This window comes from Scatophagus argus, chromosome 18 (assembly GCF_020382885.2).
Source record: "Scatophagus argus isolate fScaArg1 chromosome 18, fScaArg1.pri, whole genome shotgun sequence".
Taxonomy (NCBI): domain Eukaryota; kingdom Metazoa; phylum Chordata; class Actinopteri; family Scatophagidae; genus Scatophagus; species Scatophagus argus.
Window position 1 is genome coordinate 3,269,609 of NC_058510.1, and position 25,261 is coordinate 3,294,869.

General features: G+C 43.8%; 1 protein-coding gene across 2 annotated transcripts in view; it reads left to right on the plus strand.

The window, feature by feature from the left end:
• Positions 1-25,261, plus strand: part of zfhx4 (zinc finger homeobox 4) — an 80,321-nt gene that overhangs the window by 10,813 nt on the left and 44,247 nt on the right. For both annotated transcript variants that reach the window (XM_046370698.1, XM_046370699.1), the window contains exons 2-5: positions 9,777-12,321; positions 12,720-12,932; positions 13,424-13,718; positions 15,452-15,993. In XM_046370698.1, coding sequence (XP_046226654.1) covers positions 9,823-12,321; positions 12,720-12,932; positions 13,424-13,718; positions 15,452-15,993 — 3,549 coding nt within the window. In that variant the 5' untranslated portion in view covers positions 9,777-9,822. The remainder of the gene's footprint in view (positions 1-9,776; positions 12,322-12,719; positions 12,933-13,423; positions 13,719-15,451; positions 15,994-25,261) is intronic.

Consider the following 25,261-nt stretch of genomic DNA (forward strand, 5'->3'; position numbering starts at 1 on the left):
AAACAGCAGGGGTTTGAACTTTAAACTTTATTGTTACCCCTGTAAAAGAACTGGAAGGTTAGAATGTCCGAGAAATGTCTGTACAATTAGCAAGGTGTCTCTGTGTCCTGACTGTTAGCTGTAAAAGCAGATCTTCTTCTCTTCTCTTCTCTTCTCTTCTCTTCTCTTCTCTTCTCTTCTCTTCTCTTCTCTTCTCTTCTCTTCTCACACAGCAGAGAGACAAGATGTCCCTACCTGTTCAGACCATACAGAGTAATAATTAGCATTTAAGACAGTCAGCAACTGCATTGCTGTGGTACAATGTGTTGACTAATATGTACCATCCTATCACTAGCTTTATTGCTGACATGATTTTTTTTTTTTGGGTCACTTGATACTGATAGACGTCTTTCACCAAATAGGGAAGTTTGACTTTTTTTTTTTTTTTTTTCCTTTTCCTAAAAAGGAATGAACTTTAGGCAACATGTAGCTGGAGTTGCTCCATTAGTTTGAAGTGCTTAATAATAGGTTCCAAAATATCAGCAGGACTTACTACTCTTGCAAAACTTATTTCAGCGCTGTAAAAGAACTTCATTTTTTTTTTTATTTCAGACTGCTGTGCTTATGATGAGGCAAATACTTTCAGAATATATAAGGCTACTTTTGAGTTTAAGTAAAAATAAAGTTACATATACAGATTGTTTCACAAGTGTCCCAGTTATCATAGATTAATATAAGCGAAGAATCTGAGGCTCATGGTAGTTGATACAGTATAACCAGCCGTTTATATTTGCCAGGTGGATGTGAAATGCCTGCGTCAGAGACTGTGCTCTGTGTCTGTCTGTGAGTGTGTGCTATCCTTGACTGACGTGGACAATGTTTACTTAACCTCTTCTGCGCTGCACTACCACGGCCTTGTCAATTTAAGTGTGTGTGTGTGTGTGTGTGAGAGAGAGAGAGAGAGAAAGAGTCCAGCAATGGTAGCTTTCATTTTTCATGTTCCCAGCAGTATTTTTTCTAAACAAACCTGCTGAGAAGCAGAGTGAGAGAAAGAGAGGGGCCTGAATCAACACAAATGAGTGATATTTGTTATTTTTTTCCTGGGTGGTATATAATTGTGTGCATCTACACACCCCAACAGAAAAAACACCCATTTTAGAGACTAGATTTTTTTGCAGGCTTTGTATTTAGCAGGATTATTAATTTCACTTGGCAAATAATCCCACCCTGCCACCCCCTTCACCTTGCTATGTTTTTTCAAAGAGGAGGTGTGTGTGTGTGTGTGTGTGTGTGTGTATGGTCTCATGCTTTTGCCTCATCCAAAGGATAAGGCAGTGATTTATGTAACATCTAAGCCCTTTCATATTGTGTATGTTGTACCTTACACGAGCATGATGAGCAGGCTAGATTAATATTTATTTAGCACAGGCAAATCAAGGATTAAGCAGTCATCATTTTAGCACTAATCCATGTCTCTGCAGAGACAAAGAAAGGCAGATTGTTAAACACATAACGCCGCAAAACCACAATTAGTTGGTGACTTGCATTCGTCAGCTGTGTAGGAAAAGAGCCGAACAGTAGATGTGCACACATGTGCAACAAGACACAAGCACACACAGAGTGTTGCTTGTGCTTAACCATCCCTTGCATACTTACCTATTGTTGTCACTGTTTGTCTGCCTCTCCCTACCTTTCAACTCCTCATTCTCACCCTCCTTCTCTTTTCAAAGGAACCCCTCATTGAAATTAGCGTTGGTTTGTCTGATTCACTCATCTGACGTAAATATGTCTCATGATCTTTCCACTGTCCGAACACACATGCACACACACACACACACACACACACACACAGGCTGACACACATGCAAGAGCAATGAATACTTCTTTCTTAGCCCCAACCACGTGGGAGTAGGACAGTTTGCTTACACTGTGTGAGTCTTTGGGTGTGTGTGTCAATGTGTGTGTTACTTGGGAGTCTGTAAATAAAATTACATTCTTTACTAATTGAGTTAAACTGCTTTACTGGAGATGTGGCAAAAGAAGATGAAAGCACCCCTGTGTATGTTTTGCATTTGTATGTTGTGCGTGTGTGTGAATTTGAGTGTGCAGGGTGGTAATCTGGTTAGCTTGAAGCATCTCAGGTGGTAACCAACAGCAGGAGTGTGCGTGTGTATCACTGCTGGTTAGTTCTGTCCTCAAGCTTCAGCCCATGCAAAGTGTCAAACTTAGCTTTGCATAACAGATAATCAAGAGCTGGAGTTAGAATGAAAAAAAAATAAAACAGCAACATGTGTATGAGTGCATTTGTGTGTGTGTGTGTGTGTGTGTGTGTGTCGACAACCCCTCACATAGAGAGCAACAACAAGGAACAGCAAAGGGGCCAAAAAGAGCACTGGAGAGCTGTTGCACTTTAGTGAGGGGTGATTTGGGAGGGCAGTGGGGGTGGAGGGGGGGTCAGAACCAGATGTGAAGGTGATTGAGAGAAAATGAAAAGGAGAGAGATAAATAAAAAGAATGAACAGACAAGTCGTGCTGCGATAGAGAAAGACGGGGAGAAGCACAGAGTGAGAGAATGCCATCCTCAGTTCCCCTTTGCCCTCCTTCCTCTCTCTCACCCAGCCACTGAATGTTAATTCTCCACCCCCCCTCGCCAACATGCACACACACACACATCATCATCACCCCCCCCCCCCCCTCCCCACTATCCGTCCCCATGGACACTGGTGCATTGTTTGTGGCAGTGCTTCTATTCTTTCAAACTTAATTACCTTCTTGCCTTTTGTGGCGTCGGGGGCTGGAAGTTTTGCTCTGTGGCAGTGGAGGTCGTCACACATTCTTTGGCAGTGCATTCCCTTAATCTGGGTGGGGTGGGGGGGGGGCTGGAGTAGACGTGGGGGGGTCACAGAGCGAGGGGAAGAGTCTAGAGAGTGGAGCTTCTAAGGTGGTTATAGTACCCCCCTGTGCACGTGTACGCACGCGTGCACGGTCATAATAGTCAGGGCATAGGCTGCCCTTTGTTTGTGTGGTTCATTTCCAATCAACCCTAATTAACTAGAGAGTGTTTCCAGATTGCCGGCAAAAGAAAAATCCCCACTTTTTTTCTCTCTCTCTTCGGTCTTTGCTGTTTTGAGTTCGAAGAAGGGAAGTTAAAAAAAAATGGAAGCATTAGCTATGTAGATTGGCTTTGCCTTTGATGCTGGAAAAATCTTTAGCAAGGGCAGTAAGTGGTGACTGCAACCCGGCAGTGTCTGGCTGTTTATTTTCATGTTTCAGTTTGAGTTTAGTTTGAAATATTGCCTCTTCAAAGGCGTGAGACTTACGCATATATTTAGACTGGACTGTGTAAGCCCAAAGTCCATTTGTAAAAATGTTAAATCCAGTCAGAGCTGCCTTTAATCCATTAAACTTTGTCTCTGTGAAACTGTACAAGCAGCAGATAAACACTGACACTGGCCTCGGATGCACATCCAAAGAATCATAAAGAAAAGCTACTTAACAGAAATGAAGTAAACTGGCTTCTAAACTCAACAGGACATCCTGGAGTCTGTGAGGTGTTTGCCTCCAAGCAGTGACTGTAGGATATGAAAGATGTTTTCACCTTGTCCTGATTGGACTTAGGATAGGGGCTTGTGTAACCTGATCCAAAATCAGATTTTTGGACCCATCTGTGGCTTGAGTGATGTGACTCTTTTGTTGCTCTTAGAGAGAAGAAAAGACAAACATGGCCCCTGGCTTTGCTGTTTGTTTTCCCCTGGTCAGCAAGTTTGTTTTTGCGTACTTGAGTATTTTTGTTTCCTATGACACACACCTTGATGATAATTTTCATGTTACTTTGAATTTTTTTTCCTCTAACAATGAAATATCAGGTAAGGACCTGAGGGCAGTTGGGTGTATGTTACCTGAGCAACCACTGAGATCAATTTACTTGTCATCAACCTGAGAGACAGAACCCGCATACCTACTCAAGGAAAAAAAAAACACCGCTTCCGTCCTCTTACGTTTCTTCTCATTATCCTGACCCCCCCTCCCCTCCCCCTCAATTCTTTTGCCTCGTTCTCCAATCTGAGATCATTGCTCATGTAGGCGGATTTTTTTTTTTATTTGTTAAAAGACATTTTTGTGGAGTAGGTAATTTGTCAAACAAAATTCCTGTGCTAAATTGAGTGGCGTGCTTGCTTCAGGTGTCTAGGCTGCGCCTTGCAATAATGATAAGGTGTCTTTTGGTAATGAAGGCCTTTGCTCACGAGGGAGACACGGGGACGAGGACAAGCGGACAGAGAAGGGTGTGGGGGGCATTTGGGAGATCTACTGCATCTAGCATCTAATATTACACCTCCAGGCAACAAACAAGGGCTTCATGAAAACCCTTTGTGGGGTTAAGAAGTAAAGAAGACAAAAACGCCCTCCCCCTCTCATCCTTTTGCAATTTTCTCCCTGTGTCCTTTCTTTTAAGACTTTAAACAGAGAGCATTAGGCCCTCTTCTGTGATTGTGTGCACATGTGCATATGTGTTTGTGCGTGCACATATCAGCGCTCTTTGATGGCTGACAAAGCCCCTCTCGCATTGTGAGGAAGGAGATAATTCCCTTCCTCCTTCATCCACTTCGTTTTTCATCCCTCCGTTTCTGCATGGAAACAAATAAACAGGTCTAATTAGACCGGAGTAGGCCTATTCATGGCACTGACAGTGGGAGATGGATGCAGGGGCTTTCACAACGCCCTTCGCCTTTGTCTTTGGCTAACGCTTGGTGACATTTTGATAGAAGATTTGGTGTTGGACTGAGAGGCCACATGCCGAGAGAGGCATGACCTTTTCGGAGACCTCAAGGAATGGACATATAGCCATAGTCTCATGCTGTCTTCTGACTTTGTTGTCTGCCTTTGCTCGCTTTCATGGGTCACCTTAAATATTCAGTCTGGATTTAATTTCACCAGTTATTAGCTGTGCTCACAGGTGTACCCAAACAGTTTGACTAGTAGAGGGAAAATAAACAGTTTAGAATGACCACATCTAAAAGCACAGATCGGCTTAATTCCAGTGTTTACAGAACTTCTAAATATTCACAGCAGTATTATCAGCACCGTCAGACCCTGCATTAAAATATTGGACAGTTAGTAATGAAGAATTTGAACCCAACAGATCCCACTGTAAACAAAGACGACAGTGTGGAGACACTGCAATTACAGGTTTGCCATTTAACAGGCTGCATTTCTGGCTAATGTGTGAGAGGCTGACAGGAAGACAAAAGCAGGAGGAGACTCTGACATCACCACCGACTCGGTCCGTCATGTCTGCCCTGGGGACATGTTGCTGGAACACTTCATGTGTTATCAATACATTTATTACAACTGCTTAGAATTAACATGGATCCTGACAAATGCAGTTTTGGTGTGGCTTTCAAGCCGCGCATTCGTATTTGAAGAATAGTCTTTGATGATCACCATGTCCTCTCTCTGGTTTCTGTGAGATACAGAATCCAACTTATATCTAAGTGCTTTGGGAATAACTGGAGTCAGAGAGAGGAAGAGAGGGGAAAAAGGTTGGGAAAAATGGAAAAAAGTAGAGAAATCCCCCTCTTTAGACTGCCTCTCTGTGAGCTACTGAAAAGCAGATGGAGGGATGGGGGTGGGGGGGGGCTTTTAGTCCCCTTCTCCCATCAGAACTAGCAGTGTCCAAACCAGGCATTCCTCAGCTATTATTTGCCTCTCACTGGATCTGATCTGCCACTTTAATTACCTTAGTGTATGTGTGTGTATATGTGTGTGTGTGTGTGTGTGTGTGTGTGTGTGTGAGAGAGAGAGAGAGAGAGAGAGAGAGCCTGTGTCCATGTGCATGCACGTGAAAGCAAGGGGACATGCTTAATTAAAAAACAGAGGTAGGAGCGGCTCAGGCCATCGCTTTTGTTCTTCTGTTAAAGGACGAGAACTGTTTGTGCAGTGTGGAAAAACCTGGGCTTCATTGTTACTTTCTCTCTCTCTCTCTCTCCCCCTCTTTCTCTGTATCTGTCTATCGCTCTCCCTCAAATGAAAGTAGTCTGGTTGGTTAGCAGAGCGAAGGGGAGAAGGAGCAAGGTTTCTTAGCTAGCAGTAACACGATCTGCCTTAAAAGACGCAGTAGTGGGCACTACTGCTGTGAAAGGTGCAAAGCCTGGGGAATGGAGCAAGACTCGTGAGACAAAATGTCAGATAATCAAGTTTTGTTTGGCTTATACACTTTTTTAATATTGATCTCTGCACATCCAAAGATGTCTGTGTCCAAAAAGATAGAACAGGAAAATATATTCATCTGATGGCAAGACCAGACATCTCATTACTTTCCTGTCCAACTATGTTAATTAACACATGCTGAATGGATCAGGACGACTACAAACGCCTACACTGGGCTGCTGCACCACATTGCTCTTTCAAAAGAGAGGACCGGCCAAGCTAAGACTTGAGCTTAACTTAAGATCGGGCATTTGGTCTGCTAAAAAGCAAAAGACGGATCAACTTTTGTGTCCCCACATGAGGATCAGTTATAAAACGACACTTGAGCGCACTCACAGAAGCTCTGTTCATACTGTGTGCTATATTTTTATCTCTGCACACTAGTGCTAAACAATCAACTTATGGTTATGGTTGCTATACTTGTACTTTGTGTTTATCTGGTTTTCCGAGCCATTTTCCTTAAATAGTAATGAAAAGAAATGCGAAAAAAACCCCCACTTTGCTTTTCTGTGCTCTCTTGGTGGCACAATTGATGTGTTCAATAAGGGATGACAAAATAATGGACAGTAAGGTTATTGTTGGCAGGCAGAACACATGTAAACGGCTGCTAACTTGTTAGCGTCCGGGGTGATATGTCAGTGCCAAGTGCTTAACACATTGGCTTATCCGTAAGACATAATTCCATACTTAAAGTGTTAGGAGATGCATAATTCATAAACCACAGTGTTTTATGTCCGAGCTACAATTCAAAGGGGTTGCTCCCCAATGAAATAAGCAGTGAAATGACACCTCTGACAAGTAGTAAATCCTGTCGTATGTGTCGCATTAGCTCTCAAACCCACTGCTTTTGAACAGCTTTACCCTCAATCACATTTAGCACAAGCCTTGGTAAGAGGGACACTGGTGCAAAAATGAAATATGTATGTTTGACTACAAGAACAAGCCCAGTATGTTGTTTTGGCGCACGGCGAGCATAATGGATGATTTATGGTTAAAAGCTGAATGAGCTGCAATTTAAATGGATGCGGAAAAGCTTTTGTTTTATATATATTTCCTCTACTGCCAAATTCATTCACACAGGAAGCGTAGCTAAATCTATATACATATCTAAAATTATAACACAAAATTGTGACCAAACAGGCTCAGTGTGTGTTAATATTATGCATTCTTGCTGTATGACACATATTTGGCCAGTTTTATTTTCTTGCTTGTTAAGCATGCGAAGGTAATTGCTATGAATGTCTTTGCAATTACTAGTATGAGTTAACATGGAGACGGGTGAGTTTGTGTTGTTTGCGTGTAAGGGTGTATGTACATTGAGTACCGTAGTTGTTATCTCCAGGATCTGTGCCTTGGGCTAAAAATTACTTTAAAATGTCATAATACCACAAAGGCTGGGTGTAGTTTACTGGTTTGGGACAGATCACAATACTAATATATATATGCTATCTATATGCTATACGTGTGTATACCACACACTGAAATGTTTTATACTCATTATGTTTTTAAAATGTGAAAAATTAACAGTATTTGCCCTAGAACTATGCTTTACCCAACTGCACATGCCTGTTCTTAGGTGATTTTTGCCATGTACATGTCACACAACTGCCTCTCGCCTTTCCCCACACCCATGCTGAACAGATAAGCACTAAAATTCATTTTCTGCTCCTTATGAATTTTTTCTTTAATCTCCCAAATAGAGATAGGGAGAAACTGAGTGAGACACAGAGACAGAAAACATAATTTCTCTTTTAATCTATCACTAGTCTCCATGGAATCATCTCTGGGATATGTCAGATTAGACATGATTATAGCGCGTGCACACACACGCACCCGCAAACATACTCGTACACATGTTTGATTTCATTCCTCACGCTTTTCTGTCCCTCCCACTGGCTTTGTTTAGCCCTGGATTGTTGCGGATTAATCCTCTAATTGCTTTGTAGCTTTGTTGTGAGAGAGAGGGGGAGTGTAGAAAAAGAGGGAGAATTAAGCAGCAGGTGGATTGGGTTAAAGGTTAACATGGCTCTTTAAAGCTTTCTTTTAATGCCAGCTCATTTACACGCAAGCATCTGAAAGGCGCTGGTACTGTATCAAGTGAAAAAACACTGCCATGGCCAACTAGTTCTCATTTGTTGCATTTAGCTGAGCAAGAAAGCAGTTTTCTTTTAAGTAGCAATGAAGCTTCAGGTCTCAAGCTTTCTCTCTGTTCTTCTTTTGCTCCCCTTACGGCTTTTTCTCAGTAGTTTCCTTCTTGTTCTCTTTAGGTGATGAGAAGTTATGCCTGTGATTACAAAATGAAATGACTGTGGGATTCTGTGTGTGTTTGTGGGCTTAGGAGACCTTTTCACTATGCTGTGTGCACGGGTTTGTGTGTCCCTTTGCATTTGTGCCTTGTTGTGAAAAGCCAAGAGTTTGAAGTAGTGAGGGGTTGAGAGATGGGCAGCCGCCCAGGATTGATAACATCTCACTGGTATTCCAAACATCATTCCTCATGGAAACTCATTCTCTCTCTCTCTCTTTCTCCATTCGTTATTTCTGCTGTATAGAAATTCATTTGAAACGCCATTAATGTAAAAAACAAATATTTTATTTCCTGATTTATTCCTGCATCTGCAACCTCATATAGAAAATATGCCAACAGACAATATTCTGTCTTTGACCATGTTCAAGCATGGTCACACACAGCTGCATGACAATATACAGTTTCTTTCCTTGTCCACGCAGTCATTCCTTCATGGTATTAATAGGTCCACAAAGAGTCTAAGTCATTCCTTCGGGGCATTAATAGGTTAATAGCTGGTGCCTAATTAGCAACTCCTGACCGGTAAGAACATGCCAAGACTGATTTAGCCAGTGATTGCAGACTCCTCTTGCTCCAGTTGACTTTTCCTCTTACTAACTTTATATATATACACACATACATATATGATATAACAGATGTTACCTTTTGCATTTTTTGAGAGTATACAGCAGCAGATTCTAGCCTGACATAACAATTTTTTAACACAGCATTAGCACACAGGACAAAACACAGACGGAACTGCTTCCAGCTTCCAGTATTGCACAGTGGTATTTCGATCAAAGAGCCTGTTTACTCGACAATTGGGTTATTCCTTTAAACTTCCCTACTGCCGGCTGCTATGGTAGCTGCTTCATTCATTTATACCTAATTTCCCCAATTTCCAAGTTCTGGTCCCTGGGGCCAATAAGAAACAAAACTTTTCTTCGAGGATTGGTTGTGGCAAGCAATCTCAGTCTGCCAGTTACAAGACAAAGATGCAAGTGGGAGCAGTTAATACTGGGTTTCTCCTCTTTTCAAAAGTTGTCATTGTTTTAGCTGCTTAATGCTGTTCATATTTCTGATCGTTGTTTGACAAACAGGCAGGTAATTATCTTTTTTTTTTTTGATTGTTGTTGTTGCGGTGCACATCGGTGCACAGATTATTAAAACCATCATTCTACAATCTACACAACACTCAGTGTCATCCAAATGAAGTTACTTACTTAGAATAAAGTTAGAATTAGCAAACATTATCGGCTGTTTATTAAATCTGTTGTCCTTTTTTTCTGTCCTTTTCCCAACTCAGGTCCCTGTTAGGCTGGATGAGATGAGATCCCTATGTAGTGGGCATCATGGCAACTTGTGACTCTCCCCCTATGGTGCCATCACGGCAGCAAGAACATGGTGGCCAGAGGCTGGACACTGCTGCTGAGGACAACTCTGTCGTCGCCATGGAGACCAGCGTCGCCAACAGCAACAATGCCACCAACAACAACCAGTCGTTGCCTGCCACCATTGGAGAGCCAGAGAATGGCCTTGGAGAGCCCACTGTGAGCCCGCTGAGGTCTAATGCTACCCCCACCACTGTCAGTGCAACCACCGACCCTGTAACTGAACAGAGTCGGAGAGAAAGCTTTACTACCGGTAACAAAGGGAGTGTTACCGGGACTTTACCAGGAGTAGGAGGAGGAGCAGCTTTGGGTTCGGACTGTTCTGCCCCTGCCACGTCTCCCGTGGCGCCGGCAAAGGAGATCCCCTGCAACGAATGTTCTAGTACCTTCTCCAGTTTACAAAAATACATGGAGCACCACTGCCCCAACGCCCGCCTGCCTACCACTGGAGGACACGAGGAGGGTGAGGACGTTGAAGGGATGGTAGGGGAGGAGAGTGAAGATGAAGGAGAGCATGAAGTGGGTGCTGCAGAAGTGGGGGAAATGAATAGTGAAATGGAGATGGATGACGATAGTGACGTGGAGAACCTGTGCAGCGAGATCATCTACCAGCCCGATGGCTCTGCCTTCATTGTGGAGGACTCCAAAGAGCAGCGTGGCAACCAGGGGGGGCTCTCTGGATCTCTCCAATTCAGGGGCCTGCTGTCCCCCCAAACCTTCCCCAATGCCCAGGTCAGCAGTGGTCAGAGTGGCCTGAGCCCAGGGGGGGAGCGGTTGGAGCAGCCCGCTGCACCCATGTCCTTCTATCCCCAGATCATCAACACCTTCCACATCGCCTCATCCCTGGGGAGTAAATCCCTAGCGACCGACCACCCCTCCTTCCAAAATACCTCAGCTGGAGGGCTGGCGGGCGCTGGTCCCGTGTTGCACAGTTTCCGTGTCTATGACCTCCGCCACAAGAATGACAAAGACTATCTAACGGCGGATGGTGCAGCCAAAAACTCCTGTGTGTCCAAAGATGTCCCCAACAATGTGGACTTGTCCAAGTTTGAGGGCTGTGTGGCCGATGGGCGGCGGAAGCCTGTGCTGATGTGTTTCCTGTGCAAGCTGTCTTTTGGCTACAGCCGCTCCTTCGTGACACATGCTGTCCATGACCACCGTATGACCCTGAATGATCCGGAGCAGAAGCTGCTGAGCAACAAGCAAGTCTCCGCCATCATCCAGGGCATCGGCAAGGACAAAGAACCTCTTATAAGCTTTCTGGAACCAAAAAAATCCCCCAACTCTGGGCTACCCCACTTTCCCACACCTGCCAACTTCCTAGGGCCAGACACGGGGCTGCGCGGTTTGTGGAATGCTTTCCACAACAACGGGGAGAACGCAGATTCCCTTCAGGCAGGTTTTGCCTTCTTGAAGGGCAGTGCCAGCAGCTCCTCCAATGACCAAACCCCCAGAACCCAAACAATGCCAAAGGCTGAGACCAACCCAAACCTCGGGGGAGGGGCTGGTGCGCACAGAACCCCAACTGGGAGTTCTGCTGCTGCTGCCACTGGTGGCAACATGGAAGGTCGGAACTCTGCTAGTGACTGCAAGGGCCACATTAGGGACACATGCACTTTGCAACCCAATGGGCCAGACTTGAGCCAGTACCCACCCATCAAGCGGGAACCCAGTTCAATGGGAGGAGAAAGTCCAGAGCAGGATGAGGATGCTTACTCCAATGGTGGTGGAGTAGAAATGGAGGCAGATGAGGAGGAGGAACAGGTCATGACTATGGCGATGACAGGCCAGCGGGCCGACAGCACCAGTAGCAAAGATTTCCCTCTCTTAAACCAAAGTATTTCCCCCCTTTCCAACAGTGTGCTTAAGTTTAACAGTGACAGCAAAGGCCCTACATCCACCTCCTCTTCCTCCCTGCCTGTGTGTGAGAAGCTGGAGATGGAGAAGAGCCGTCTGTCCACTGCCCTGGCAGCTGCCAGAGAGCGGGAGAGCAGCAGCGACTCGACCAGTGAAGCCCTGGCAGGACGGGATGGGTCTTCACCATCCTCCCACCCCCTTGACATGATAATGGTGCGCAGAGATGATGAGAGTCCTGGACCACTGCATCAACACACAGGAAATCCCAGTACACCTGGAACTCCAGGGACACCTGGCACTCCTGGTCCTGGTGAAGGGTCGCCAGGTAGTGGTGTGGAGTGCCCAAAGTGTGACACAGTCTTGGGATCGTCCCGGTCGCTGGGAGGGCATATGACGATGATGCACTCACGTAACTCCTGCAAAACGCTGAAGTGTCCCAAGTGTAACTGGCACTACAAGTACCAGCAAACACTGGACGCCCACATGAAGGAGAAACATCCAGAGTCTGGTGGATCATGTGTGTACTGCCGCACAGGACAGCCTCATCCTCGTTTAGCCAGAGGAGAAAGCTATACTTGTGGATACAAGCCTTTCCGCTGTGAGGTCTGTCCATCTAATTTTTCATCTCTATGGATTTATATTTTCTCTCTTTTTTACTCTTTAAAGTTTACAAATTAAAATAATGCTCTTGTTTTTTTAACTACATTTAGTAATCACTGGGTGCAGTCAGTTTTAAGCTGACCTGACAAGTTCTGGCAGCCTCTAGAGCAGGACACCTTTACAAAAATCAGTGTCAGAAGGGAGGAAGAGGGAGATACATGTGTTTGTCTTTCTCTTTTTATTCAGACTTTCGTAAAAAAAAGATTGAAGTGCTTATCTCAAATGACTGACAAAACAAAAATAATAATTCAAAACTAAATCACTCATTGGATTTCAGCTAGTTTTGTTATAAATGTATAACATATGTATCGTGCATCACAGGATTCATTCTTGCCTTTTAGGTATGCAACTACTCAACCACCACCAAAGGCAACCTTAGCATCCACATGCAGTCGGACAAGCATCTTAACAATGTACAAACACTCCAGAACGGTGGCAGCGAGGCACAATACAACCACAACCACGCAAACCCCGTGTCTAGTGCCAGCCTTGGTGGAGGTTGTGGTGCACCCTCACCATCAAAGCCCAAACAGAAGCCCACTTGGCGCTGTGAGGTAATGAAACAGAGCATCATTGCAGCTCTGTGGTAGCAACATACCAATTTGTTTGTTTCTATGTGTACACAATGAGCCATTTATTTGTTTCTGCGTCACTACCTCTATTATTTTTCCTGGCCACATCATTTGACCTCTGGCCATTGTAAAACAGAATTTCTCATACATTCTTACATTATCCTGTTATCAAGTATTGTAGAAACCTTAAAAAATCATCGAAGTTCACAAAGGTTTCCACAAAAGTGGGGAGAGTGCTGATTTTATTTCACTGATTAGGTTTTATGATTTGGTGTATTTGCTTCTCCTGCTGTCAATTCTCAATTCGAACATCATGTAAATGTAAAATGACCATATATTTTGGTGAAAAAACATAAAAATGAATTATAATTTAATTTGAAGTGCAAAGCAGTGCATTGATGATATTGATTAAAAAATCCCAGGAAGAACAAATACCATTAAACATTTGATTTGTCTCACCTTGCTTTGTACAGGTGTGTGACTATGAGACCAATGTGGCACGGAACTTGCGAATCCATATGACCAGTGAGAAACACATGCACAACATGATGCTGCTGCAGCAGAACATGAAGCAGATCCAACACAGCCTCCATCTGGGCCTGGCCCCGGCCGAGGCAGAGCTTTACCAGTACTACCTGGCTCAAAACATGGGCCTGGCGGGTGTAAAACTGGAGAGCCCAGCCGGCAGCAGTGGCCCAGACACCCAGATGATGCTTAACCCCTTCCAGCTAGATCCTGCAACTGCAGCTGCTCTTGGATCTGGTCTCGGTGAGCGTAACTGTGTGTACTGTAACTGAAAATGAAACGCAGGGACACACCTGTTTGACAAGTTTCACATGTTAATTAATTAATACGCAAAAGAAGTGCTGAGCAAAACCTTTTAATATTATTTACCTGCTGTTTTCTTGTGCTCATCTTTCATTTGGTCAGTTTTATCTGTGTTGTCTGTATCTATATCTGATCCCACCTGGTTAATGTTTTTTATCTCTGTGCCTTTCCTGTGTTACTCTTCATTATTCTACCTGCCTTCTCACCTCCTTTTTCCTGCTCCCATCCTTTTTACCTTGCCCCTCTTTGCTGCACCCCCTTCTCTCTTTCTCTTCCCTTCTTATCTCTGCTCTCATATTGTCCCTCTGTCATTGTCTCCTTTCTTTGACCCCTCTCACTGATTAAAAAATGATTATGAGACGCCACATGAGAATTATTCTTAATCTTTCATTTGTAATTTTCTTAAGTCAGCTTAATCCCCCCCCCGATACACACACACACACACACACACACACACACACCACCCCACCTTCGCTCACCCTGGAGGGAACATACACATGTGCACACACATGCACACTTACACACACTCTCACACAGCAGGAAGCGGATTCCCGTAGGAGTGAGAGAGATTTAACAATGACCCTGCAGTGTTACACACCCACTCCCTCCTCTAGTGTGGAGGTCACAGCCCAGCCAGCAGATGTACTCTCAGTGAATTACACTGATAACACACAGCTCCCCATAGTGAGCGCAGCTGTACATAGGTGTGGATGGTGTGAGCAGGATATTTGTATATGCGAACAGTCACTCATATGCACACAAATGCATGTATGGATGAAGGATGAATGTACATGCCGACATGCATATGCACAATGGAAGATTTACATCTTCTAAATTCCTGGTCACATTTTGCATTCTCATTTAAGTTAAAGTGTCTTCTTTTGTAGTACCAGCACGCACATAAGCACACTGAAACACACATTTAGTTTTCCACTAATTTTGGAGATTGTCTTTAAAGTATATTAAAAACATAACTGGGGTACTGTGTAGCTGTTAAACTCTCTGTGCTCCACACACCATGTTGAGATATTATCTGAAAAAAGACATGATCAACTTTAGTAACATGCACAGAGAGGGACAATGAGGGATCAAACAAAAGAGTTAATTACATTTGTATGAATGGCAGATCTGCTTTTTGTCCAAGAGTGGGCGGGCAGAAGAAAGGGAACACAAGTGTAATGCATTGATCAACCTTTCAAATATATGTGTAGATGTGAGAAAAGCCTGGAGGCCTAAAACCGTTGTCGCACTATTGCTGAGAACAGTAATTAAAGCTACCTGATGAGCGAGTTAGCAAGTTGAAAAGGATGATTGTAATTGATCCTGATTCAATCCTATTAGGGTTTTTTATAGACAAGACTTTGTAAGGAGCCAAGTCCTCTGTGAGGCTTTATTTTATCAAATCCTTTTGTGTGAGAGAGGCATACATAGAGGACTCACTTCTCTCTCTTTACACTTAATTTCATTAAGAGTCTTTTCTCTTTGCTTTGCCCCTCCTATTTACGCCATCCTTTCATTGTCATCTGGGCTCTGTCTTTCTGTCATACCTCTTTGTTTTTAAACGCTGTTCTTCTTGCTGTGCATACTGCCTGCCTTCTATATATGTAATCCTTATGAAAGCCCCACCTTTTTCTTTGCTGTCTAACCTGGGTTCTCACTCATTTCCTCCTTAGTTAATAGTGACCTATCAGCTGAGTTACGTCTTGCCAGTGGTCAACTGATGGCAGACGACCTTTCCCTGGTGTCCTCCGGTGGAATGGGGGGCATGTCCTCATCAGATCCCTCCCTTTCTTCCTTGTCGCCACCTATCAACGACCCCTTGCTGCGCCTCTACCAGTGCGCTGTTTGCAACTGCTACTCCACGGACAGCCTGGAGGCTCTCAACGCCCACGTCAATGCTGAGCGCTCTTTGCCTGAAGAGGAGTGGCGGTGCGTGGTGGGCGACGTCTACCAGTGCAAGCTCTGTAGCTACAACACGCAGCTTAAGGCCAACTTTCAGCTGCACTGCAAGACAGACAAGCACATGCAGAAGCACCAGCTGGTGGCCCACATCAAGGAAGGAGGCAAGGCCAACCAGTGGAGATTAAAGTGTGTGGCCATTGGCAACCCGGTGCACCTCAAGTGCAACGCCTGTGACTACTACAGCAACAGCGTGGATAAACTGAGGCTACACGCCACCAACCAGAGGCATGAAGCTGTCATCCGCCTCTACAAGGTAAAAACTTTTTTGCCATGTTGTGAATGTCCTGCAAAAGCAAAAGTTCTATAAGCTCAATTTTTGTCCTAACTGGGGAAAAAAAAGAATTAAATATTTTTGCAGGACATTGACATTATATTGTATAGCATACACCACAATAATTATGTATTTGCATTATTACTTGGGGAACACCACTTATTTTCTGTTGAGATTCAGAAAAGAAGCACACATGTTTTTGTTTAGAAAGAATTTCCTCCATCCTCTTAACTTCAGTGTCACATGGATATAAAGTTCCCATGAGAATGGAATGACAGAGATGGAAAAGGTCACTGTGAGAGTAACCAGGATGATTTTCATCAGATATGGGTATATGTCCTGCTTATGACCAGCTGGCACTACTGTTACTGTTAGTTACACACAAGTCACGTACTATCAGCGAGTTTCAGATGTTTCAAAGTTTTGATTATCTTCAGCTGTCTTTCCAGCTTTTTCTTTCCAGCTGTAAAGCATTCTGGAATAATTCAACAATTTATTTTCATAATAAGGGTTCAAAGTCATATTAACAACTTAGTTATGATACGATAGGCTGCACTACATTTACCTTTTGGTTTATGGTCCCCACATGATGCACAGATATACACTTAAGAGCTTAGAAAAATAAACACTGAAAGTATACATGTGTATGTATTTTATTTAATACATTTCATAAAACATGTTTCCAGAAACAGTGTGCCCTCCTGTAGACACACTGTTCATCAGATTTGGGATTATTTGCTCATGACTCATCAAAGGGTTAGCATACTTGCTGCCAAACAGAGTGGTGAACTCACACAGGAGTCACTCATTAAACTCGTCACAATCTGGGCAATAAACGGTTTCTGCAAAGAAGTTCCAATACGACCATTATTTGGCATGTCTCTCCTCTACAATATACATAAGGTGATTTAGGTTGTCAGACGTCTCCTTAAGCTTAATAGGATGCTGTTACATTTCCCAGGCCTTGACCTACAGGACAGAATCAAGTGCATTACATTAATGAGGAATTCTTTACTACTGTTAGCAACATTTGGCAGTGGGAAGTGTTTGTGTATGCTGTGCCTTAATGGTAGGGACAACAGTTAGAGGATTTAAAACAAAGGTTATATTGATGTTCCTTAAGTAGAATATACAGCTACTATTTAATTTATATACTCATTTAACCGCTTGTGTATTTTAATAAGAATACTTTGTCACAATTGTTTATTCTTATTCTCAAAGTGCAGGGTTTTTTTATTCGTAGTTTAGTTTTTAGTTCATATAGAAAACTCAGATGAGATACAATTTCATACATTTTAACCTGCAGCATTACATTATGAAAGGAGTCCTACTCCACTGACCCACCAGACTCGAGTCATTCCTCTGAATCGTTTTTCTGAAAGTGGTTTCTGCATTGTGCTGTAACCCTGAAGGAATTCTATTTGGAAATATGTGACCAATTCTTACATGAAGTTCTGGGGCTTGAGTGGATTAAGCACACTGGCATTCTTAGGGTTATTTAAAACAGTCATAGTTGACTGAGACAGGATGTACATATTGACACAATGATGTGCTTAGAGTTTGGCAAAGGCTGAACTTGGCATGAGATGAGTTGGAGATGTCCATCCTCAGAGATTGTTAAATAATTACATTAAAATATCTTAGATTCATAAATTCTTAACAAAAGTGCTGCTTACACTTTGGTCAACATTAGCTGAGGTCCTAATCTACAGGATCAGTTTGATCAGCCTGTGCTAATCACGATATCCTTAATACCAGAGGAAAGCTTTAGCATAAGTGTGTGTGTCTTTGGGTATGCGTGTGTGCATGCATTTTAGATTGTTTAGCTACTTTTGATGACCACATTATATTGATTTAATAGGAGGCCAATTAGGTTACCCAGGCTTCACTGACAGCCATCTAATTATGCAAAGAAAGATATTTATATCAGCTGTGATTAAATGTGCAAACCCAAGAAGCACAATCACAATATAAACGGAACAGAAATTAAACAGAGAGGCTTGTTTTCACATGTTCCTGACACGCTCAAACACCAGCTTCGCCAAGGCAAGTGAGGGTCATCCCAGTGTCCCCTCTGTGTACCCATACACCTATGTACCTCATCCACCCAACCACCCACCCACCCAACTACCCCACAGGCCTCAACAAATGTGTTCTACAGATGACGCTTTTAATGCCTCTGGCAGAAATCCCACTATTTTACCCTTGGACATGTGGTAGTAAAGCTGAGAGAGGGGAGCAAAAGCATAGAGCGGCAGGGCAAAAGCAGAGGGGAAAAAAATCATTTCTTTATTTGACCAGAAAAACACCTCTCCTTTTATGTATTGGCAGAGGTGAAAAGCACATGGGGATGGAGGTAGCTTGGCTGGGCGCATAAAAGATCCGAGTGTTGACGACTTTACCATCTGGTTTTTTGGAAACAGAGAATATCTTTATGGCATGGGAAACCATTTGAAGATACAAACAAAAAGCATATTCAAAAGATTTTATGGCTGCTTTGTAGCAGCAATGGAGTACTTCTAAAGGGAATCGAGAGTTTAAAAGTGTTTTTTTTTTCCAGACTTTGAAACAGCAATAGGGAAATGACATTAGCAGCACATGGACATCAAGTCATCTGGCGTCCAGGGCACAGCAGGTGGCGCAGGAAATCGTAGGCCTTATATGGAAAAAGCGGAGGTCTACGCCTCACTGCTTATTGGACAGGAAGTGTAAGAAATTTGATTGGCCCCAGTTCGTTTTAATGAGAATACTGCAGCACAGGGTGTTTTTCCACATCGTCATTTGTGAAACAGAAAAGCCTCACTTCAGTATTATCTCAGCTGTCAAGTGCAAATCTGCCTCCCTTAGAAACACTGTAAATGACAAAATGGAAGATGTTTTCATGTAGCGTCTGTATGCTAGCCGCCTGTGAGGTAAGCTCTGTAATAAACGCTGCAGTAGCGTAGCATGTCCATAGCTGGCCTGGCTCGTGTTTGACTTAACGTTGAATATGATGATGTATGGCTTCATTATGATTTTTCATAACAAACACTGGCCTTAATGCACAGGCAGACAGGAGTAAATCTGTCAGTGCCATTCACAAGTGCTGCTGGGCTTAGTAGGGGGTTTAGTTTGTAGTGACCGTGTGTTTGTGTGTGTGTGTCCCCACAGAGCTTTGAGGTTAAGATCTGGGCTGTGCTGGCCCCTGGGTCATTAGGAGTTGAGAATGTTCATGGTCAATGTGGCATGGTCAAGGACCACACACACATGTACAGACACACTCTGTGTCTCACAGGCCAGGGCACCTGTTTCTCAGATGGCTGTCCGAATAAATCTTAAACAGTCCTCAGCCACCACTGCCACCCCACCCCTGTCTGACCGTCCGTCTGTCTGTCTGTCTGTCTGTCTGTCCAGCTTTCCATCATAATTCAAGCGGAAATGGACGTCGGGGGTCCACTGAAAATTTCCATATCTCTGTTTTTCATTTTGTTACTTTTTCCCCCTTCCTTCTCTGCCCTCATGCTCTCCCTTGAACTCAGAATCTGAGACTTTCTAACTTTGTTTTATGACAGAGGGAGGGGCCAGGACATTTAGATGGAGTACTTTGTTAGTGGGACATACAGAAAACAAGAGCAGAGATGGAAAGTGTCTCTTTCTGACACCGTCTCGCACTCTTTCACCCCCTCTGTTTTACCCACTCTCTTTGTTTTGTCTCCAACTCCCTCTTTCTCTCTCTCTCTCTCTTTCTATCTCTCCCCTGGGGAGCTGCGGATAGGCCATCTCATTACCCATGATCCTCTTGGCAACACCATGGCTGGGAAATGAGCGGTGGGGGAATTAAAAGTGGGGAGTGATGGGAGGGAGGGATGGAAGGAACCGAAGAAGAAGGAGAAGAAGGGAAGCTGGATTTGTAGACGACTCTCATATTTTCTTATTTTGATCATCTGCTTAGTGTTTTTTGTTTATTTTCATCAACATGTTTTTTTCTTCCTCTGTCCTCTCTCCCTCACATTTAATTCTCTTCCATCTCCCTCAGATGAGGATTGTCGTGCTTATGCATCTGTGATATTAAGTCTGCTGCTGTGCCTTAGCTATTAGCAAGGGTCAACCCTGCCCACTCTCATTTGAAAATCAAATGGCCCTATATATATGCAGCCCAAATTATTGGACTGTCATTTGGACCTGTGTGATGGGGAAGTGGACAGGAGATTGACTCCCATAGATTTGCATAAAAAGCCATTGTACAAGTCCCCGGAATAGAAAAGAGACTGGATCTATTTCAAATGCATGGCACCATTTATCACACACACACACACACACACTCACTCACTTTCACACAAATTCATGTCTAATGTAAAGCCACAAGGAATGGCATTACATACATTCGTAGATGTACTTCCACACACAATTGTAGTCTTGGTGCCATTTTCCACTTGAGCCCATGTCCGCTTTTTTTGAGACACAGGCTCTTGATCACTGCGTCCTTGTCTCACACTTGCAGACAGGCTTAAAGACTTGCTATTCTCTTCAAAAAGGAATGTTCACAGACACTTCACTCTAGATGCTACTTGAGTGCAAGATACAGATATTCATGTTCTGTCATGGAGACGGATGATGGAGCCTGCTGCTGTCGAGAGTTCAGTGCTGTAAACCTGAATAGACGAACAAATTCACTTCAGTGTTTTTGCAAGAAAGGTTCTCCCTCTCTCTCTTTCTCTCTCTCTTTTTCTCTCTCCCTCTCCCTCTCCTTCTCTCTCTCTCTCTCTCTCTCTCTCTCTCTCTCTCTCTGGGGCAAAGAGACGCCGGTTAGTAGATTATTCAAATCGTCTCCTCTTTCACCTGCATGGGGGTTACAATGGAAATCTTTCAGAGGTCTGGGGGTGGTGAAGTGGGGGACGAAGGGTGGCGGCTAATTAAAGCATAAAAGCAGGTGTGTCCATGTGTGTGTTCGTGTATGTTTGTGTGTACGTTGTCGCTTTGTGTGTTTGACAGAAAGGTTTCAGTGGACACCCACCCCCTTCTTCCTAATAATCCTCATAGATATTAATAAGAATTTCACCCGTTTTCCCTCCTCGCCTTAACCAGATGGTCGGCAAAGCATTTGTGAGAGTGTGTGTGTGTGCGTGTGTGTGCGTGTGCAGTACCCAGCTTTGGTCCAGCTTCTGACTGACACTCCTATGTAAAGTTTAATTACCCCAGCCAGCTTCCCCCTCCTCTTCCTCTCTACTTCTCATCTCTCCAGTGAATTCATCGAGGCCTGTAGACTCTGACGCCTTTTTTTTCTTCCTTTAGCAAAGGTGTGTTTTTCTGTAAGACAAAGAAAAAGACAGAGATGGTTTTCCCATATTAATGGCCAGATGTAATCCTCTTCATAATCATCCCCACTCTTCTCTGAGCTGTGGGTCATTCGGGCCGGGCCTGGGCCAAGCCATTTGTGCATGTGCAGGGGACTGTGAAGCAGATCAGGACTGACAGGTATGGGAACGATAGCAGAAAGGGGGGGGTTTGTCATCGTCCCCCTCCCGACTCATCTGAGCCCTCCCATCCGAATACACACTTCTCTCCTCCTCCTTCCATCCTTACGTCCTCTACTCACACACTTGTGTTCCTCCTCCTCTATATTTTCCATCTGCAAATCCTGTGCATTATTTTCTCCTGGGTGTTTTTCAAACAAAAAAAGTAATAATCAGAGATCCTGCATGATCTTAGATGTGATCTCTCGAGGCACGTTGCCTTCACCGCCTTGAATTGATCAGAGCCGCTCAGATCACATGACAGATAAATATTTTTTGGTTAAGCACATTAGTGTTATTTTTGTGTGTCTAAGTTGTATGATAGTTGTTTAAAAAAAAATCTCAGTCTCTTCATACTGTGTGTGTCAATTAGGTACAAGCACTTGTTCTATTCTTGAAGTCATCTGACATCTTACATCAGCTTCAGAATCGTATTTAGATAGCACAGTCACACTTTTTCCCCTCTCATGAAGCTATCAGGATATTGATATGGACAAAGTTGAACTGAAATACTCCTCAACGCCCTTACAAATCAATAATCAATCGACTGGAGGTAATTGTGCCTCCCTTGGAACGGTCCCAAGTCTCTCTCTCGCCTCTCTGTCTCGCTTTCTCTCCTTCTCACACTCTCCGTCATTATCAGCATGTGGTCCAGTATTCAGCATTTCAACATTCCAGCTGTAATTGATTTTAACCATTAGGTGCTCAGTGAATAGATAAGTAGTGGGAGATATTCGATTATACGGTGAAAGAGAGAGACAGGGATGAAAAGAGAGCGAGAGGGAGGGAGAAGGATTGAGGGATGTTGTGGTAGAGCTGGAGAAAGAGGAACTGACCTGTCCTGCTGTCTATCCGTCTCCACCACTGGTCTTCCATCCTTGCAGTGGCACAATACCGCTGACCTCCTGTGAGTTCAAGCAGCTTAGTTTCTGCGAGGTAATCCCTAATGCTTTGAAATAGACCTGATAGAAAGCCCACTTACTTGTTTGGGATTAATGTGGTTGCGTGGTGGGGGGGGGGTCTCCAGAGTTTTCAGCACATTTAGTTAAATTAACCCATTGGAATTATCATGTTCAACACTAATTGTGGACCTTTAAAAGCATGTTGCACTTCATCGGCAGACAGATGGGAGGCTTGCATTTAACATCTTTCTATAATATCGGTCGCTGTGCATTAATACGCCGCCCTTCCCTGTTGTTTATGTTTGGATTTACTATGCTGGTGGTCAGAGTGCTATTATTCCTTTCAGCGGTTGCCCATCCCCTACAGAGGCCATTTTGAATCTGAGTACAGCTGAGGGTGGTATTGCTTTCCCACTGTTTTCTGAAGATATAAGTCTGATTTTCACTCTATCCTTTCTCCTTGTTTCCTCATTTTGGCAGGAGTGTAGGTTAGGACTAGGGGTAGGGGCGGATGGGGGGGTGGGTGGCTGGTGGGGGAACAAAGGCAAACATTTGAGTAATCTTCAAAGAGCCCATTGGTATGTTGAGTGGACGCTGGTATGCGGACTGCGGCTGAGGCTTTTTCAGGGGAAAACAATATCCTTCCTTTAGACGGCCGGGGGCCTGGGCAAACACTACTAACCAGGCAACTCTGCCCAGTGCTGCCTCTGCTATCAGCTTACCCCCTCTCCTCCAACCCCCCGGCTCACAGAGAAAATGGTAGGGTCCTCTATGTTGCCGGAACAGCACAGAGCTCATCATTATAGGTTTATGGGGGTAGACAGAACGACAATCCCAGGCTGTCGAATGTGTGGTTGACTGAGTTTCTGTGACGTGTCAGACACTGTTATCTGTAAGTGCGCCCTGTGATACACAGTCACTATTTAAATGTTTGCGTTTTGATACAGAGAAGTAAAGCAGACAAAAAAGAGAAAGGCGCACACTGAAATTGGCCGCCTTCTATAAAGAGGGAGGGATCAAGTGTACCATCTTGTAGGTTAACTGCAAGGCATTTGATTTCCTGTGGCAATATGCAAAACGGCGCTGCTGAAGAGGTGCTTTCATTGTGCTCTCCCTGGCAGAGGTACCACTCCAACAGGCGCTCACACACACACACACACACACACACACTCTTATGCATAGCGTGTACACACAACAAGGCGCATTGTCACATTGTTTCCTTGGAGTAAGGGCCTGTGCTTGAAATATTTAGTGTTAGGAAGTGGATTCTGTAACATCTTATATGATCTTGGCTTGTATTTAAAGTTAGAGGCAAATGAAGCAGGTCATGCAGGCAGTGACACAGCTCTCAGCAGAAAGAAGCACACAGTCTGCCATTTTGTGACAGTTTCAAAATGAACTCTCTTTGTCCAGTAATCACTAGCCATTTTCTCACGAGGATCCACCCCAGGGATAATTTCTCCCATTTCTCTGTCATTAAGAGGGTCTGGTATTAGGCTTGTGTTTTGTTCCCTGTACCTTTTGTTTTGTGCTAAGTGAAACCATGCGACAGGGTAAGGGCTAACTGGAAAACAATACTCCCCTTCACAGGCTCAGGAATGTGTAATTAGTGATTTGAACCCGACTACGCTAGTCTAGATTCTTCCCTATCATTCTCTCTCTCTCACTCCGTCTTGTTCTTTTGTTTTCTCTGTCATAGATTCTCACTCTGTTCGCCTCTCAATCTGTCGGTTAAATTCTCCCACTGTATGTCATTCCCTTTGTCTAACTGGCTCTAATAGACATTTTTCAGCGAGTCTGCATTATGAACAGAGCAAAGAAAAACAAACTTGGCAAAAATCGCTGCTCCTCTCGGCACCAAAATGATTTTCCCTTCTCTTCCCTTTCACTTGTAGTTAAATATAACAACATCACTGTAGTACAAACCTCTTTGATGGTACCAGCAAATAAGATGAAGCCAGAGATTTTCAACCCCTTTATTTTTGTTTTTCTCCTCGTCTTTCATAGATCCTGTCAATTAGGCCTTCCCTTGATTTCCCAAAAGCATCTTTGCATGTTGGGAAAAATGGAAAATGATGAACCCTACCCAAAAGCATGTTAGTATTTCAGCAATATCCCTCCCCTTGCACAGCACTGGAGAAAGAAAATCCCACGAGCATGTTAGCATTTCGATGATCTTGATCTCAGCATTTTGTGATCTCTGTCTCATTGTGAGCTGATGGAAAAGATAATCTCAGCTGCAGTATGGTTTAGGGGAACGGGGAGGTCTGGTCAGTCTCACCTGGTGGCGATGGAGACAAGCGGGGGCTTTTAGACCCTAATGGGCTAAGGTCAGGATGGCTAATAGGGAGTAAGTGGCCGAGCCATGCTGTCTAAATCTAATGCTAATGTAAATACTGATCCATTTTCGAGGGGGGAGAGGAGGTGAGCTGGCTTTCAAGACACCTAACACACATGCATGGATGAGTAAGAGAGATTTGGCTTGGTTTCTCTGTCTCCTAGAATCTGTTATTCCCAACTGCTCAGTCAGTTCAATGTAAAATCAACTGTACTCAGAGAATGATAATTCCTACACATTCATAAGGCTAAGACCGGAGGATATGTTTCATGTTGTCAGTCAGGACAGTTGTTTTTTTTGTTGTTTTTTTTTAATTCCTTGTTTCTTTGCTGTGGTATGCATAACTTGTGCGAGTCTGTGTGTGCCTGGGTAAAAGAGAGAGTAAGGAAACAGAGTCAGAATGGATTTTTCCAAGATAGGGTTCAGAGGTCAGGAAGCTGTGAACTTTTGATTGACCTTTGCCCCATACGTCAGATACACTTACGTCACTACCACAAGTGTGTATGTGTGTGAGTGTG